Source organism: Girardinichthys multiradiatus, chromosome 9, assembly GCF_021462225.1.
Source record: "Girardinichthys multiradiatus isolate DD_20200921_A chromosome 9, DD_fGirMul_XY1, whole genome shotgun sequence".
NCBI classification, from domain to species: domain Eukaryota; kingdom Metazoa; phylum Chordata; class Actinopteri; order Cyprinodontiformes; family Goodeidae; genus Girardinichthys; species Girardinichthys multiradiatus.
In genome coordinates this window covers 36204250-36223851 of record NC_061802.1, presented here as the reverse complement: position 1 = coordinate 36223851, position 19602 = coordinate 36204250, and the positions used below count along the sequence as shown (strand labels likewise).

Genomic DNA, 19602 nt, shown 5'->3' with positions numbered 1-19602 from the left:
AGGACTTGAGATGGTCCTTACACAAAGCCAGTGACCAGAAGAAGGCCCAACAGAGACTGTACATCCTAGGTCAACTCAAGAAGTGCAACCTTCCATTGGAGCTGCTGGTCATTTACCCTCAGGTAGGCACCCCACAATGATAATGGCAATAATCAGCCACCACTGAGAGTTTCTCTCCCCAGGCTGTTTCTCTGATGAACACTTAACAGTCTAGAGTGCCCAGATTGATACCATGCATACTTGCATTAATTCAATCATGTCTTTCTCTTTAGTAAAAACAATGTATACACTGTATATATATATATATATACATGTTTACAAAAAAAAAACCTTTAGTTCCCTTTTTGTATATTTATATTTAAAATATCTTCACTGATAGCAACATGGAACCAAAGTAAAATTCTTTGTTCGTGTTTACAAAGTTGGCGAAAAACATTGATTCTGATTGTGAGATGATTTTGGGCCGCAGAATACAACACCACAACTTAACCATGAGAGACATGAAGTAGAGCGGACCAACTTTTTTTGAAAAGAATTTAACTTGGACCTGATGCAAAAATATTTTACCTAAATTGTACATCATCCAGAGCCTCCCGACCAACTGCATCACTGTGTTGTACTGGGGTGGCATGCATCATCAAAGACTACATGCATCTGCACAGAGAACAGGCACTTCCCTTAACAGGGGTGCAATTTATTGGGGAATGCTTGCCAACTCTTTCTCACCTTACTATCCTTTTACCTTAAATGTTTATTGCTGTCCCAGATTAAAGGGAAAAATGTATTTTGTTTACAGTGTTTGGTGTATCGGGCTGCACGGTGGCACAGTTGGTACACTGTTGCCTTGCAGAAAGAAGCTCCTGGATTCGACACCCTGCCGGCGGTCTGTCTGCATGGAGTTTGCATGTTCTCCTCGAGTTCTCTTCGGGTACTCCAGCTTCCTCCCCCCGGTGTTGCCCTGCGATGGACTGTTTACTGCTGTTATCCTGGAGAGAAACCCTTTGAATATAAATGCAAAACTTAACAATTCATCAAATGGCATAAACTGTAATCACCATTTTAGATATTTTTTCTGTCAGGGTTGAGGCCTTAAGAGTTAAGAAGATAGAATATTTCAGTTGCAGTAACCCTGATTATTGATATTCTCCAAATGCGGAGAAGAGAAAATAGGCTAATCCTTTACTTCCCTTTCAGTCACAACAAACAGACAATTCCTGTCTGGCAGCATTTTATTAATGTATCAAAATGTGTTGTAATATCTGAGACAAAGAGCCGGTGTTAATCTCCTGCAGTACTCCTCATGCTGTTTATGGATGTGCTTATACTGAGCATCATCCATCACCCTGCTACCCTTCTTATAATCACAGATAGCTATAAAGCAATGTGGATTTAGGAAAACTGGGTCAATACTTAACAACTGAATTATCTTTCCATTCATGAAAAGCGGCTCTGTTTTTTTTAAATGTCTGTTTTAGCTGATTGTAGGAGTCTTTCTTTTTCCTTTGCTCTAACAGACCAATACAAGATATACAAATGGTGAGCAAATTATATACAAATGGTGAGCAAAGTAGCATTAATTTGTCCTTCTATTTTAACATTTTAGCCTTTTTATTTGTGATTTACAATATGAATGGGAAAAGTGCAGGGCACTGAAATTTTTTCGTTCTCTTCGTCCTTCTTTATGGACACTGGTTTCTTTTTATATCGTGTGTATGTCTTGTGGGTGGGTCATATTATGTCTACACATCTATGCTAAAAACTATCAAAACAGACACTGTCACAATATAAACACTTGACTGCCGTTAGTTTCTGCTCTTGTTTCTCTCGGTAAGAGTCGAATTGTGACCAGACTCCTGTCCTCAGACCCTGTGTAAGTCTCCAGGCTGGACTCTGGCTTTGCTTCCCAGATTCTGCTGCAGAAGAAAGACCCCCTCAGAGCTCCAGGCCCCCCTCACTGCTCTCCTGGTATTGCCACCCTCAGCTCTATTGCTCTTACACTTTCTTGCAACATTTAACTAGAGCCATCCAAAGGGAGGCACTTTCATTTCTTGGTGATGCTTTTTATAGCATGGTGCCAGAGGAGCATTTTGCTGTAGGCTTTTGGACTACAACCTCTTCAAGGCAAACAAAGCTGATGGTTAGTCACCCCTGCTTTGGACCAGGAGCAGCTTGTATTCTCATTCAGAGCTAATTTGTTCAGTTAATTCTAAAGCAAAAATGTTCTCCCTGTTTCACTGGATTTTTTGATTATATTAAATTCCTTAAAGCAAAATCATGCAGGTATCTACTATCTACATGGCCATGCAAAATTGTCATGCCCCTTAAAGTTTCTGTTATGTTACAATCTATTCAGGAGGATTTTATGTGATAGAACAAAACAAAGTTGTGCAAAATGGGACATTTAAAGGAAAATCCGTTATTTGTTTGCACATAAACAAACAAAACATGACCATCTGTCAACTCCCAGGCCAGTCAAGAAGAGCATTAATCAGAGACGCTGAATAGAGGTCAACGGTAACTGGAAAGACCCACAGCTCAGGTGGGAGAATCAGTCAACAGGACAGCTGCGCTCCACAAACTTTGTCTTTATAGAAGAGTAGCAGGGAGAAAGCCATTGTTAAAAGAAACCTATGAGTGATCCAGTTTGCAGTTTGCCACAACCCCTGTAGTGGACACAGCAAATATGTGGAAATAGGCAGTCTGGTCTGATGAAACAAACCTTTTTGAGTGAGATGCAAAAGGCTATGTGTGACTCAAAACTTAAGCTGCACATCAACCCTGCAAAATAAGGTGGTGGCAGCATCATGCTATGGGGGTTCTTTTCTTCCCCTGTGACAGGCATTCTGACTGAGTTTGGGCTGTTTTGCAAATAATATTTGGTCCAGATTTCTTGCAGATGTGTCAGTAAATGTGCAAAACTGGTACGATGGGCATTTCAATCTGAAAAGACTCACAAGGAAAAGGGATGGCAATTAGAACATTTTAAATGGTGTAAAATTAAATGGTTATTTCTTATCTGCTTTAACATACCTAAATCAAATAATTAGGTCATTAGCAGGACACAAAAGAACTTCGCTGCATGCTAAGGAAGAAACTCCTTCATCTAATTTAGGTCCACTGGACCAGAGACACCCCAGCCGCTGGAGTCTGTTACCTGTGTGATAAAAACATACAGACCTGCAGCTGTAATTACAGTAAAACATGGTTAAAAATATTGCCTGAATACTAATAAATGCCTCAGTTTTCAGTTTTTTATTTGTACAACATTTTTAAACAATGTTTAATTTTTCTTCCACTTTGCAATCATGCGCTATTGGTGTGTCCTATAAAAATCTAACTTAATCTGCTGACGTTTCTGGTTGTAACATGACAAAATGCAAAAATGTTCAAAGGTATAAACACTTGTAAGGCAACGTAAATCTAATATCCCATGTTTCATTTTCCAAACTCATATTTTGTAAGTTTTTATGCTTTTGTTTGGGAAAAACAGTGTTGTCCAAATGATAAGAAATTTTATAATAATAGGAGAAATGTCTTGTTTTCATCTGCACCATCGCATATTTTTGTGCTCATTCGTAATGAGTTATTCTAAACTTAATGAGCTCCAGAGTGTGGGAATTTTTCAGCCTACAGAGAAAGATGTAACACACCCAACTGGAAGCCTGATTTGATGTACCAAATTCAGAACACTAACATCTAGATGTAAAGGATGATTAATGAAAATGGAGGGAGTGGACTACACAGTTTGTCTAGTCCAGGGGCGCACACCCAGAGCTTCAGGAGAGGAGTGCAGCAGTATGTAATACCTTGGCTCTCTGTGGTGGCCTTCTGCCAACTTCGCTCCACTCTTTTGCAGCCAAACAAGACCACAACATGGGCCTCTCTTCCTCAGCAGCAGGCTGTCTACTATTACAGCCATGCATGGCTGACCCCAGACCTACCAGCTGCTCGTCGGCACCGTAAATCTCTGTTAGGATGTGTTTTCGTTACAGCTGACCTCAGATCAGCTGCACTAAAAGACCAGAAACTTAAAGGTTCTTTCAGTACATTTGTAGTACCATTAGTTATTAGGTAATGCCTTAAATATATGCTTTTGCACTCGTTATCTTTCTTTTGATTTTCTTACGGTGTCTGTTGGGTAGAACAACTTTCTGCCAGCTATAACAGCAGGGTCTTTGGGGTTTTACATCAGTTGACCAGGTTTTAGTTTTTCTTTTTTTTTTTTTTTTACTTTAACTACATAATGTTATGTCAATGTCTGTATATAAATGTGTGTTATATATATATATATATATATAATTGAAGCTAAGTGTTCTTCTGAGCACAAATAAAAGACAGTCCTGGTGCCCTCAGGGTGGTTTGAGAACAATAGACACTGATAGCAGGAACATTCTACTTGTTTGAGCTCTTGCAAGAACTTTAAGCCAACTCCTTTTTTGATCTAGGTACCACTGCGCCCTTGGTTTACCCATGGTTTTTTTTCTGGGCAAAAAATCCCAGGTCTTCAGGGCTTTAAGTAATAATGCAGATATGTAGATTTATGTAGTTTTACCAAGATAGTTTAAATACTTCTGCAGGAAACTGCAGATTTTCTTTATTGCTCCTGCGTTGAAAAAAGAAAGGGTATTGTGAAAAGTCAAGGAAAACAACTTTACAAACCACAATGTGTTCATAATGAGCTTTTTATTTAAAAGCACATATATTGGAGCTTAATACATTTAGCAGAAAAAAACAGCATAACTACATTTTGTTTTTACAAAAAATGAGACAATACAAAAATACTAATATTGAGTTTCAATACAATTGAGTGTGTATTTTTTATGCATATTACAAATGTAACTATTAAAATCTACAATAGTTTAAGTACAAAAAAAAATCTGTCAATCGATGCTTTTTAAGCAGCATTTTGTAAAGAACACAGGTCTGTAATTATAGTGGATATACCTAAACATGTTAAACAATATTTTACAGAGTTCATTTTAGTGATCTATACATTATTTATATATTTATAAAAAAAAAAGAGAATGAGAACGGCTTGGTGAAATGATAGGACGGACTATACAATGAAAAAAAGATGTGCAACATAGTGGTGTGTTGTTGGATGAGGAAATCTGGGTGGGCTGTAAATGAAAAAAAGCATCTCTGCGTCTGGTAATGCACAACTGCTAGTGATTACACAGGGCTGCCTCTAAACATGCAAGGTTAAAGATGTTCCTCGGCACAGAGTTAAAATATTAGATCCACAGTTTTCAGAACATTCATCTTGCTCCGTGACACAAAGTGGCACACCAGAAACACACACTTAGCGCGCTTTTGTGTGTTTTTAACTGTCTCACACACACCACAGTTTTATCAAGAGGGAGTTCATTTTCACAGAGCCAGCGCTGCTACACACCCATGATATAACATACAAGAACAAGCACATACACACAAACACATGCACTGAGAGACGAGCATCCATTGCCAATGACGGACTGGGTGGGTGAAAGCTCCTCCCTGCCAGCGGAAAGAGCCTGAATCATCCCTAAAATCATGTGCCAGCTTAGTTGTAGCTGATTACCCTCTTTCCATGATGACAGCCCTGCCCCCACCCTCTGTTCACCCCTCAGGAAACCTGACAAGTGGGCCCAAAGAGCATGGCACAGCCAAGCCTTTTACACGGCTGCTGGAGGAATAACTGCCGTCTTCCACAGACAATGCCCCGCCCTTTCCACCATACTACATCTACCTCAAAAAACTGCAACATCCCGAGTTTGGGCTGCACTGAGAGTCGCCTGGAAAAGCTTGAAACGCTGATCCTGAGACTGACTCATGTAAGGCTGTAGGGGCTTCACTTTCCAGAAGACAGAGCTCTGTAAATGAGTTAAAAGGCGTAAGGAGTAACGATTTTCAGTCTCTGGGCTCAATGCTGTTAAGTTTTTTCAGCCAAACAACTCAGGCAGCAAGTGGTGATAATGGACAATAAAGTTAAAACAGTGCTTTAAGTTACATATTTCTATCTGGCTTTTTCTGCTGCTAACTATTGCAGTAAGATCCCTCCCTTAGCTAAGGAAGTTGATGTCCAATGGCTATCCAAGGCCACCGAAAGTTCAGAGAGGAAGCATCTTCTCTTCCTGCTTAGGGGCTTTATAGTTGACTTTTTACATTTGTTTATCCTCCTTTGTGTGTTTATGCTTCAGTCAAACCTCTGCAACACCAGCCTGTCAGCTCATCAGTTTAACATTTCTTCTCATTCAACACTCATATTCTTCTCTGCTTGTGCTCGGACAGACAAACAGATGGGCTCAAAGGTCGATTAGTAGTTACCAGTATTAGGGAAATAATAGTGAGAGTGGACTCTACTGTGCAAATCTCAAATCTGACACCCTTGTCCACAAAAAGTGCCTCGCTGGGCACTGGGATGAAGGGGGCAGCATGCCATTAAAGAAGCAGCTACAGTCTGTTGTCGCTACATTCTACTGTCTGATGGGGGGTTGGTTGGTGGGTGAGCAGCGCTGTGTTTGGCTCCTCAGTCAGGCAAAGGATGTGCGGCCTCCCTTACACCATGTTGTGGTGGTTGTTCCTGTCAATGATGTCAGACGAAGGGAGCAGCTCCTTCTTGACTGGGGAGGGTGGGGGCGTGGCCAGCTTCACCCGGGGCTTGAACAGGTCAGACACATAGAACACCTGGAGGAGACAGATGGAGAGCAAATTAAGGAGGCGGAAACAAAGAAAGACTGGGAAGAGTAAAATAAATAGGTTTAATGATTTTCTCCATTAATCTTCTGTGGATTGTGACTGTATTATTATTATCTGACTTTTACAATGACAGTAGAATGACAATTAAAGAAAAACACTAGTTGTCACGGTTTGTATGATGACTAAGAAAACTAACACCTAGTAAAATTGGCTAATTTAATGGAAAGGGAAACAGAAATATATAGAAATGTGGCAAAAAATTAACATGTGACTGACACTGGACAATTTTTAGCTTGATTGACCCTGACCAGTGACCAACCAGTCAGAGACTGAAAACTCCACTTTTTCTCCAGTCAGCAGACTCATCATAATTTAGCGCTAACTGGTTGATCTAGCAACAACACTCTTCAGTGTGTTATTGTGGAATGAATACTCAGAATTAGTTATTTTCAGTATCAAGTTCATTCAGATTTTTTAACACAGGGAGTCAGAATTCAGCAGATAACAGGAAGGCTGAACCTATCGTGGAAAATGTGATCCGTTTTAGGCTTTCAAGCTTTCATCCTCTGCCTGTCGTGGAACATGCTGGATTTGAAAGTCTTAAGAGTAAGGCTCGTTAGTCAACAGGGAAAACATGCAGAGGCTGATGTTTAAGGTTACTGGTGCTAAACTAACAAACTGAACTAATACTGCCTTCCACTAAACAATCATGGACATCTTTTGAATTTCAATTTCCGTTAGTCTCTGTCTTCATTTTTCACTAAAAAATACAATGCAAATGGGATTTTTTTCTAACCAATTTAGTCAAAGTTTAGCCTTACATAAATGTTAAAAATCTAGGCTAACTAAAAATTTAGTTAGCCTGTTATATCAACTCAAACACATTTGCAACAGATTTAGAGCTCAGAAGAACTCTTTGTGTAGATGTCATTTCACCTTTAACTTATCAAACACCTTTTTATGTCATTAAGATAGAAGACAATGTGGTATTTCTTTTGTTTTCCACAACATTTTGCTAGGGGTAAGGGTAGCTATTGTTTACACAATACTGTTACCTATCAGCAAGACAGGTAACAGTGATGTGTGGTTGCGTTTTGAAAAAATGTGTTAAGTGGGTCTAAGACATGAGGAAATGAAGGGAATCCTGTCATAAATATGTTTCACTTTTGATGTGCTTTTGCTCTAAGTAGCGCATCTGTATTTGGATCAAGGGTGGAAAATTCTGCATTGTACTATTTTAGGACACGTCAATTTTTCCATGACTTCAACATCTTTTTTTAAATTTATTTATAAATGTTTCATATCAAAGGATTAACTGACCATCTGGGATTAACATTTCAACACTCCAGTGGTCACATAAGCATTAGCGAAATTAATCAAAAAGTAGGTCAAGCTGTCAGTTTCATTTTTAGTTTCAAGTATCCAGCATGTCAGATAAGTGAATCTTCATCAGTACAGCAGCATGGTTTGAGATTAAGTAATGTTATGGACGGGCTGTACAGTGGTGCTTTCAGTAGCGCTGTTGCCTTACAGCAACAAGGTCCTGACTTCGACTCCCAGTCTGGGGTCTTTCTGCATGGAGTTTGCATGTTTGTCTCTGTGCACTCCAGGGGAGTATGTGCAATATCCTCTCTCTGGGTACTCCAGCTTCCTCCCACAGTCCAAAAACATGACTGTTAGGTTAATTGTATTCTCTAAATTGTCCTTAGGTGTGAATGAGTGTGTGCATGGTTGTTTGTCCTGTGTGTCTCTGTGTTGCCCTGCTATGGACTGGAGACCTGACCAGGGTGTACCCCGCCTCTTGCCGGTAGAACGCTGGAGATAGGCACCAGCTCCCCCGTGACCCTGTATTGAAGAAGCGGGTATAGAAAATAGATAGATGGATGGGTTATGGATGTGAAAATTGAGTTGCAGGTGCATCAGTTCTGTAGTAGTTACTACTATGTAAAGTATACATGATGTGAGAGTTGTGGCGCTCATGCAACTTAATTTTTTGACATGACCAATGAATCTTATTGACATCATATTCTGGGATCTTAGTGACATCATATGTCAAACAGGAAAACACCCAGTTATGGACAGGAAGCATGGAAACCGCTAAATCTTAACAGTGTATTCCTATGTCCACGCATACAGGCCTGGGTGACCCATGAGAAACGATGGCTTTGGCAGCACTTTAAGACTAACAGACGCACAGAACTGACAGGCAGAGCTGCTATTCCTTCCATGTTGCCAATCAGACGTGAGCTTAGAGCCTGAGCTCAGGAGGTGTCGGAGAGGAAAGGCTGCCATTAAAATCACACAACTAGCTGTGTGAAAACAGTGTGGATAAATCCAAGGGATTTTACATGTTGTTCCTACATGGGAAAAAACCCAAGAGAGTTTCATCATTGTTTTCTGGAGAACTCCTGAACATTCTGTCACCGATCTATTTATACACTGTGACTACAAGCATCTCATTTTGAAGGATATGTTCAGCACAAAGGCTGCCTGTGAGAGCTTGACATTTACTGACCATGCAGTGACTAGCGCTGGAGAACAGTGAGGGAGGGATGATCTGTATGTACAGACAGCTCCATAATACAGCTGCTGTCAGACTTCTCTAAATAGGCTCTTTGAATATGCAGCGGTTGCTGTGTGTGGCGTGTCTCATGAAGAATATTATTATATGATTAGGAGAGCGGAAAGGATGTGAGTTCATATCTCTGAGAGTCATGCAAGTCTTTATGGAAAACCCTCCGGGCTTGTTTCCCATCGGCATTCAATAGCAGCAGGGCCTTGTTGCTGCGTCACTAAAACACCAACCCATCATTCTTAAACTGCCAGGCTGGAGAGGGTTATCGTGACCACACCACATCCTGCTGCTGATACAGACATGCAAACCCTGCAGCCCCATTGTTGTTGGGCAAAGCAACACAGCACTTTCTTGCCTCACACCTGGAGCACCAGATATTAATCTTTAAATGCATGAGTAACAGTCTGCTTCAGCCCTTAATTACAGATTCTTAACTTACGCTATTTGAAAATTAACCGAGACACATTAAGGAAGCTTGAGTCACAAAGGATGTGACTGTACTAACTTTAGGGACCGTCCAGTCCTAGAAAAGCCCAACATAACCAACCAGGCAATTCATGTCTCTAAGAAAAAAAACTGTTAGCTTGTTTCATATGTATGTAACCGCCTATGAGTATGTTTGCAGCTCAACCCCACACTACCCCTCCCCCACCTGTTGCTCCCAGCCAGCTAGTTGAAAGAAGGCCACTATGCTCATCCCTCACTTAAAAAAAGACAAATACAACTGTGTATTTCTATATTAGTCTTTGTATCAAAACCAAAAGCACAAGAAATATCATAAGTGATATTATGTGACATATGAAATGTCTTAAGTTAATGGAACAATGCTCTTCAATAAAAAAAGCGATAAAATCATAAATGTTTCTTATATGTTATATGTTTCTGCTAGACATTTTGTGAAAAAGTGGTGTTTTCAGTCAAGGTTATCATACCATGAGAATCTCATACTGGTCTGTTCTGAAGTGCATGGTTGTGGTGCCTCATTGTTTATTTTTAAATGTAAAGAAACTACAAACATATGTTAACCAAATGTTTTATCATGAAACATGTTAAAAAGTAGGCTGCTGCATTACAAGTGCCATGTAGGTGAGATATTGAGCTTCCTGTTGTTGCTCCTCCAATTCCCTAGATTACAACCTTTACCTGTCCACGAGATGCACCTAAACTGAAAACTCCTACCTGAACTGAAAACACATCAATCATTGGTATGTTCAAGGTTATCAAGGTATACTGAGGTTTTAAATTACAGGTTTAAAACTAAGTTTTGACTAAGAATTTAATTCAATTTAAAATCCTTTTCATACCATGTCAGAGAAGGTTGAAACTACCTGTTTTCTCACATTTCATGATTGGACTGTGTTTTGCTGCACACTGCCAATTGGTTAGCTGAAAAAAAGGCTTGTACACTTACAAGAAGCACAAATTTGGCTGCTTAAAAATACTTTTGGTTTATTTAATTTAACACAGTAGTGGAGTGAAAACCATAAGAGTCCCAACATCCACTCTTAGGGGGTTATGACAAATACAGCCCCATTGTTTTTGCTGGGACCTACAGCCATGGATTTCAACATTAAAACTCAGGTACGAACATTTCTGGAACTTTCAAAATAAATGGCATTTAACTGACTTCCAGCACAACTTCAGAAGGGGGAAGGGGGGGGGTAGCAGAGGACTTCCCACGATGACACTGCCCGCATATAAGCCCCCACCTTTCCACAAGTCTTTCTCTTCCACACCGATGACCATCGGGATAGGAGGGAAACAAAGCGCGCTGATGTCTTTTGCTGGCAAAAAGACATAAATTCAACTGGATCCAAAGCCATACGATCATCGACCATATGCAAAGTTAAGTAGAATGAAATATTGCCTGTGTATCTGGTATTTTCATTCATGAATGGGGATAATTAAGGTACAAGCATTGCTGACTGTTTCACCGAGGCCCCGCAGATGCAAACGGTGTTCGAGAAAAGCCCCGGCCTGAAGGAAGACGGCAGAAACCGCAGCGGACAGGACGAGCCGCCAGCTCTCCGGAGCTAACCCTATTGTTCACAGAGCTGAGAGCTAACCTCTGCGTTTTCATGTTATGAAGTTTGGTTTTGTGAAACTCGGCTATCTTTGTGCTAGCATGCTATCTGTAGCACACAGGCCGGTTTGTGTTCTTTGTATGTTTTAAAATTAAGATAAACTTTACTTGAAGGGTGATTTTAAACAGAAGACCGCTCATAGCGCGCCGTCCGCGCTTATGCATTTTAACCCTTTTATTAACCCTGGTATTTTAAAGGTATGTGTTGATTCTGGTGCTAAGCTATCCGCTTCTTTGTTAGCTTAACTGCTAACGGTAAGAACACGTGTTTGTTAGCATTAAGGCTAGTCAACAGAAAGGTTGTTGGTTCTCAAGCTGGTGAATAATAGTCCCTGAACATTATTTACTAGATTTGATAACTAAGTAAACACTGTTAAGCCCCATTTCTCCAGAAAGATTTGGCTCTTTTCCAAAATACTCAATATTTCTTCAAATATTATTTTAATAAATATAGGCAGCTAATTAGACACCGTTGAGAATTAGTTATCCAGAAGGTTGGTTTTATTCAGCAGATCATTCTTAAAACATTTTATTAAAATATTTTATCTGATCTTGCATTGTGAATGGTTGTCTAAACGTTTGCTGATTATTGCCTAAGTTAGTTCCAAGACTAACTTAACTTAACTTCCAGATTCTTCAAGATAATCCTTGGTTCTCAAATATAAACATTGCATGGTAATGTTGCATCACTCTTTTTGGTCATGATTTCCAATCATCTTTAATCAACTTGTTTATATTGTACATAGCCCATTAGTCTTGATTATTCTTTAATTCTGCTTGGTAGTTTAGTTGGATTGTTTTAGCATAGTAAAGAGTTTGTTGATTGAAATATGTTTGACTTTGAGTTGACTTATTTTTGTTAATAAATTCTTGTATTTTAAGAAATTGTGTGAATTCATTCCATATATGTGCAGAGTTTATGCTGTTCAATAATGTCAGAGCTCGTCTCACACCTTTCTATTTTGTCCTAATACCATCGCCTTACTGGGCTGCTATTCACAGGACAACCCTTAACAGACTGAAATATTATTTGATAAAATATTAAAATATTAATATTAATTATTAAATAATATTCTCAGATTCATAATTACAACATTTTTGACTAAAGCAACTCAGCACCTTCTTGTCTCACACCTGAAGCACAAATGATGAGCCTTTAAAGGCATGAGTAAGAGTGTTCGCTTGGCTGCTTCAGTACTTACCTACAGATATTTACCTACTATTACAAATTAGCCTAGAGACATTAGGAAAGCTTGAGTCACAAAGGATATGACTGCACTAAATTTGGGGACTGTACAGCCCAACCAGGCTATCCATGTCTCTATGAGTAAAACGTGTTTTCACATGTATGTAACTACCTAGCAGCTCAACCAGACACTTACCACTGATGCAGGTCTAAGGGTTTAGTTCTGAAAATGGAAAGTAAGCAAGAGCCAATTAACCATATAAAGGAATACTTCTGTTTTTAAAAAGGTATACATTCAAAACCGCAAAAATTTCCCATCATAAGGTCCAAGCAGTTTCAAGTCTTAAGAGTGACAAAAGTAAAAAACTAATCTCATACTAGCCCATTCCTGGCACCCTGTCAGGGTGCATGTGGATGCACCGCTACCACACGTACAGACACTTAACTTGGAAAACCCCAACAAAAAAGTCAAATGAAACCATAAAGTGAGCCAATCAATGTATTCTGACAAATCTAAGGTTTGCATGTAAGGTACGACTACTTTCAACGTTGCTGGTTTTACTTCCACAGAAAATATTGTACACCAAAAGCACATGTATTGAATAAAAGAGGCAACGTCAGAAAAAAAATCTGTTTCTGGGTTCTGCAGACCTCGAGGTGTGAACTCACGCTGTAATTCTTCATTTTTTACTTTGAAAGACTCAGGATGAAGCATGCGCAGCTGTTGCTTGAAGATCTAAAGATGTTCACACCTTGATTTAGGACTTAAGGGTGGGGGCTTCTAAGCAGCAGAGCATTTGCAACTCCTCTGTCAGCCCTCCACTCATCTCCTGTCAGGCCCTTTCTGCTCCGCTGCTTGCCGAGAGGCTAAAACTGCCAAGCTAAAGTGCTCACAGATGTGTGCTTCTACAAAGTCTGGGCCAATCTGAGAGGGGGCAGGAGAAGGAGGGGTGTCAAGGATTGTAAAGCTAACCTCACCACCTTGATCAGCCGCAGGATTCACTGTATGCATGTATATGCAATTATGTGTGATGTGTATGTATTCGGATGTGAATAATGTCAGCATTAAGCTGTCTCACTGCAAGCAGGCGGCTTGTGGATTTGCTGCGCTGGAAGAAACCCACACTCATCTCGAGCCAAGATGCAGACAAGGCTTCTCTCTCCTGTCACCTCCCTCCCTCCTATCCTCCAGCCAGATCTGCCTCTTTGGAGGTCGGGCTCACACAATCAGCCCTCTTTCTGAAAACATCATTTTCTTACTTGTCAAGGCTGATGTCGTCCACGAGCTATGCCCAACTGGAGGATCGCTAGCTTGTTTTTGGGTTTGAGTCTTTTTGTTGCTTTCAGATTTCTGCACACAAATCCTTTAATAACCCTAGCATCCTAGAACACTGTCACGCTGCGTGTGATTCTGTGCGTGCTTTGCCAACATCTGCCTAGGCGCCACTACTGAGGTCTCCCTCAAATTTATGAATCTAATTCTTTCCACATTCTCGATCCGGGTCCAGGCATAAAGGTGAGGGGCGGCCTGTGTGCGTGTGCCTTCCCGTCTTTTTTCCAGAGGCAGAGTGGTGTAGCTGGAGCCTGCTGTGTTGATAGAACCAGAGCCACCAAATAAAAAGCCCCCAAAATAATAACCAGCCTCATTCCAGTTTCAAAGCCTAATACTTTCTTTCTTACTCACCCTCTCTCTTTTAACACCCCCTCGTTATTCTCCTGACCCATTTTCAAATTTTCCTTGGCTCCATGTGAGCTTAGAGTAATGACGAGGGTTACGAAAAATCATCTGGAAACCACTTCGATGATATGTTGCTGAGGCAATGAGATAGGTTGGAGTATCGGTGCACATAGAAGTGTGCACCTCTGAACAAAGACCTGGCCTCAGCAATGTGTTAGTCATTATAGAGCTCTCTTCACCTAACTACCTGCTACAGTGCTTTGCAAAAGCATATATACAACTTGAAAATTTTCGCGTTTAATCAGGTTACACCCAAAAACTTAGTGCATAATTGTAAAAAATAAAAGAAAGGGATTGTTTAAGAATATTTTGACAAACTGAAACATCTGAAAAATGTGTTACCGGGCCCTTTAACAGGTTTTGTTTCAGGTTTGCCCTTTATCTAGCTACATCCATCTTCCTAACAACCACTAACTTCCTCGTCCCTGTTAAAGGAAAGCATCTCCTAAACATGATACCGCCACCACCATGTTTGACAGTGCATATGAAGTGTTCTGGGTGTTTAGCTGTGTTAGTTTAGCACCTTAGCGCTTTGTATGTTGGTTCCTCATGTGTCCAAAGCACTTTCTTCCACATCTTTGCTGAGTCCCCTACATGTGGCAAACCGCAAACGGTACTTCTAATAGATTTCTTTCAACAATGGCTCCCTCCAGGTCCCCCAGAGCTCCCTTCAGGCCTTTTGAATATTCTTTGATTCCTACTCTCCTCGCTTCACCTGTCAGTTTACGTGGACGACCATGTCTTGGTAGGTTTACAGAAAGATGTGAGATACTCTTTCCATTTTTGAATGACAGATTTAAGATTAGTCACACTTGATTTTATTTAGATGTATTAGAGGAGTGGGGGCTGGATACACATGCTTTTCACTTTTCTGATTTTTATTTGTAAACATATGGAAAACCATGAATCTTTTTCCTTTCACTTTACAGTTATGCACTACTTTGTGTCACATAAAATCCCAAATGAATACATAAAAGTTTGTGGTTTTATGTGACAAATTTTCAAGTTTGCCTTATATGTAGGATGCTTATTCAACAGGTACAGTAACAGTTGTCTTTTTGCCACTTTTTTGCGTGGATTGTGCCAGGTGTGGACTTACTATGCAGTAGGCCACCAGGGCTCCCTGTGCAAAGCCCGCCAGGACATCAGTCGGGTGGTGCTTGTGGTCGGAGACTCGTGACAAACCGGTGTAGAAGGCCATCATCAACAAAGTGAACTGGAGCAACGGGCGGAGGAGGCGAGCGCCACGCCAAGTGAACCTGGACTGGATGTAGAACTGGAGACAAGGAGGGCAGAGAGACAGAAGAAAACCAATGTAATTTTATTCACGAGCCTTTTTATCCATGCACCTACAGCATGTGTGTGTTATTACAGTCTAAGAGGTACAGACTGAATCAAAGTGTGCAGGGGAGTCATATCCACAACACAAACTCATGCTTGACTGCTGGAGACGTAGACACGACTGATTAATGGTTACACATCGCAGCTGTAAAAACAGCACAACCACAAATAAGCTGTGGATTAGACATACTCACACGCACACACACGCACACACACACACACACACACACACACACACACACACAGATACATAACCTAAAGGGCATACTTCAACGCATTGTTGCGATGAACCCTGCATTTTATTGTTGTGAACTGCAGATAAAATACATGCACTCCCCCATCTTCCGACTATGCTCACAGCCACAGAATATTTTTTGGGTCAAAATGGAAGCTGAGGGGCACCAAAACAAGAAGAAGTACATTGAACACCACTTTCAGTCACTTGCTTGAGTTCAAAACATACACAGGCCTGCTCTTTTTCACCTACTTAACAGTGTTGAGTTCAGCCCAGGTTTTGTGTTACTGCAAACAGACAAACACTTAGCTTCCTGTCTCTCACACCCAATAGACAGAGGTCCTGAGAAAGCTGGCCTACGCCAATTTCAAGTACTCAACCCAATCCTCCGTACTCGGGTCATGCAATCCACCTCACTGCCAAGTGAGCTCTGAGCATTTACCCACTTATAGATTTCTTCTGTTTTTGCTTTTTCAGTCACATTTTTATGTTTCAGATCTTCAAACTAAATTTAATATAAAAAATATCGAAGTACCGTAAATAGAAAAATCATGTTTAAAATAGTGATTATATTATTAAAGGAAAAAAGCTCAATCTGTCCACATGTAAATAGAAATTTGCCCTCTAAATGAAAAAGGCTGCTTATGCCTCCCATGGTAACAACAACTACAATCAAGTGTTTGCAATAACTAGCAACGAGTCATTGCTGTGGAGGAATTTTGCCCAACTCTTCTTTGCAATATTTTTTAAATTCAGCCCTCCAGTGGGTTTGCTTTAATCATTGTCCTGCTACATAACCTAAGCATGTTTGAGCTTAAGGTCAAAAACTGGTGGCCGATTTTAGGATTTTCTGGTAGAAAACAGAATTCATGGTTCTGTTAATTCTTACAAGTTCTCCAGGATCACAGTAGTGTGATGGTCCCCCAGACCATCACACTACCACCACTGTGTTTGACCATCACTATGATGTTTTTGTTTTTTGAAGTGCTGTATTAGTTTTATACCAGATAAACAGGACACAGCTTTAAAAAGTTTCACTTCTATCTTATCAGTAAATAGAATGTGGAGATTATCTCATCTGTTCTTACATTTCTTTAGATCAGGGCATGGTGTGTGGCTTTTTAAGATCTTTTAGCCTACTTCATGTTGTCTGACAGGCTCTATTTAGGTGATTTCTTGATTCTAAATGTCTGACAGTAATTAGCAGTGTGGGTAGTGCAATTAAACTCAGCCTTCCAAAAAATGTGGTCAAACACAGTTGGTTTCATTAACTATTTTACTTTATTAAGTAAAGCGGCAAATACTTCATCACAGCACTGTGGGTGCGGACATAAAACCTCCACATACTTCCTCTATGGCACTAAATCATTGTTTTCTTCCCAAACCCAGAGGAAGGGATCCCTCCCATCCCTTCTTGTCTCGGTCTCCTCCTCTCTGAGATGTTTAGTCTTTAGGTGTCCTTTATTGTGGTTCTCAGATAGTGGCCATGGACCTTTGATAAAGACTTTGGTGAAAGCGCTTGCAGTTACCCACATGTTATAAAAACTGTCAATGTCAAGAATGCTTTGTTGGAGATTAACAGGGAAAGAAATAATGACTTGATCCTTGTCAAAACAAGGAGTAGCACTGACCTGCCAGACAACATGATCTTATCTAAAGTGAGTTAACACAGATAACCCAGCTCAAGCCTGATTCAGCAGAAGCTGCACATCTCAAAGTCACAATAAGCTAGCGTGAGGGTCAATGACCGTCTGAAATCTCAAGTGTCCTCTTTAAATCCTTCACACAGTGAAACTTCTCCCTCTCCAACCCTGTCTTCCTCCTATAATTTGTCCCCAACAATAAGATCCAAGGAATGCAACAACAGAACACTACAGAAGGAGCCCCAGCAGATTCCCATGACACAGGGATGCAGGAGCGACAAAAAGTCTTGTGGTTTCCAAAAGAATCCAGCTTGTCTGCTGGGACCTGCTCCCTCGGGTGTCTCGCTCGGACTCAAAGCCAAAGTGTTAAATGTGCAGAAAACACAAACAAACACAACAAAGAGAGAAGGAATGGGGCTGTGGGCTTAGTTAACACGCTGTTCTCTTCCATTCTCATGGTTCACACCATGCTGTGAGACAAAAAGCATAACTGTGGTCTAAGCCGCTCATATGTCAAACACAAATATTGTTTCCTGCTTCACAAAACGATGGTTCCCTTTTTGCTACTGAATGGCATGTACCTATTCTAATGTTGCGTGCAGATGAGAGAGAACACAAGCCAGCTAAACACACACATGCCTGTTAGCTGTGGCTGTGGTGTAGCTGTGCAACGTGCCATGTGGTCTGTGACAGTTATCTGCGTGTCATCTCGGAAAGTGCCGTGCAGTGCCGTTACATTGCAGAGCTCCAACCACTTCAGTCGCACATGCAGTCCTAAGAGACACTCAGCAGGAAGTAAAGATGTTCAGAATAACAGACAGCCGAGGGAAAGGTGGTGGCCTTGCTCTGGAAATGACTGGTTTCATGCTGTCTGAGTAAAAATATTGTCGAAGACTGAGAGGAAAGACCCATTTGTATTTTTCTGTGCTGGTGGGGATGAAGGAGTTTTTGTTGACGATAAAACAAAACTTATGTGCTTTTCCAAAACTAATTTGCAGAATGATACTTAAACATATTGCATCTACTACTGATACAAATGGGTATAAAAATATTTTATTTGTCATAAACCAGAAGCCAGACTAAATATTTGTTATGAACATATTGCAACTTGTGACTGACTTACAATAAATTCTGATCCAAATATAATCCAAAACATTCTAATGTCTCATGGCTTGAGGCCTTTTTTAGTAAGTTGCTTAACTTGCTTAAGCCTGTGCTTGTTACCTGGCAACTGATCTAAGCAGCACTTTGGCTATAAAATGCTTAATTGTCACTGTTATACTTGAAAAAAAAAAACATTATCTAGCTAAGAGAGACTTGTTTAAGTTTTAATTTATAAGAAATAAAATTTGTGTTCTTATTGACAATAATAAAAACGATAAAGAAATAAAAGGGAAATAAGAAAAGATAAAATATTCAGTGCTCAAAATATGTATGTACTGACATGGGGAAAAACTAGATTTAACAGCCTGTAGATCTATCTTTAGCAGCAATTAACTGAAGGAGATGTTTTCTGTAGCATTTTTTTAGTTTGTTGTACAGGAATTGTAGAGTTGGACTCTATTCTTTACAGATTTGCATCAGTTCATTGACGTTTATGCACAGCATGTAAACAGGATTAAGGTCAGGACGTTGATTATACACTGCGAGACCTCGATTATTTTCTCTTTCAGCATTTGTTTTACAGGTTACCTTGCTTTTTCTGCAATTCACAACCTAATGTCAACAAAGACTTGGCTAACGGACAGATGGTCATGCACGTAACGCTAGAATAATATACAGAGAATTCCCTGGTCAGCACAATGGATGCAAGGCACCAAGGTCCTGTGACTGTAAAACAAGCCTAAATCATCACCCTTCCACGGCTGTGCTTGACAGTTTGGTAGACATGTGTTCTTGGTATGCTGCCTTTGGTTTTCACCAATCACAGCTCTGTGGAATTTAATTTAATTTAATTTACTCGTACTCGTCGTCTTCCGCTTATCCTGGACCGGGTCGCGGGGGAAGCAGACTCAGCAGAGACACCCAGACGTCCCTCTCTCCAGACACCTCCTCCAGCTCCTCAGGGGGGAGCCCAAGGCGTTCCCAGGCCAGCCGAGAGACATAGTCCCTCCAGCGTGTCC

General features: G+C 40.4%; 1 protein-coding gene across 2 annotated transcripts in view; it reads right to left on the bottom strand.

Moving 5' to 3' along the window:
• Positions 1 to 4664: 4664 nt before the first annotated feature.
• plpp3 (phospholipid phosphatase 3) overlaps positions 4665 to 19602 on the bottom strand; it is a 45284-nt gene continuing 30346 nt past the window's right edge. For both annotated transcript variants that reach the window (XM_047374199.1, XM_047374197.1), the window contains exons 6-7: positions 15360 to 15536; positions 4665 to 6666 (exon numbers count right to left, since the gene is read on the bottom strand). In XM_047374199.1, the coding sequence (XP_047230155.1) occupies positions 6538 to 6666; positions 15360 to 15536 (306 nt within the window). In that variant the 3' untranslated portion in view covers positions 4665 to 6537. The remainder of the gene's footprint in view (positions 6667 to 15359; positions 15537 to 19602) is intronic.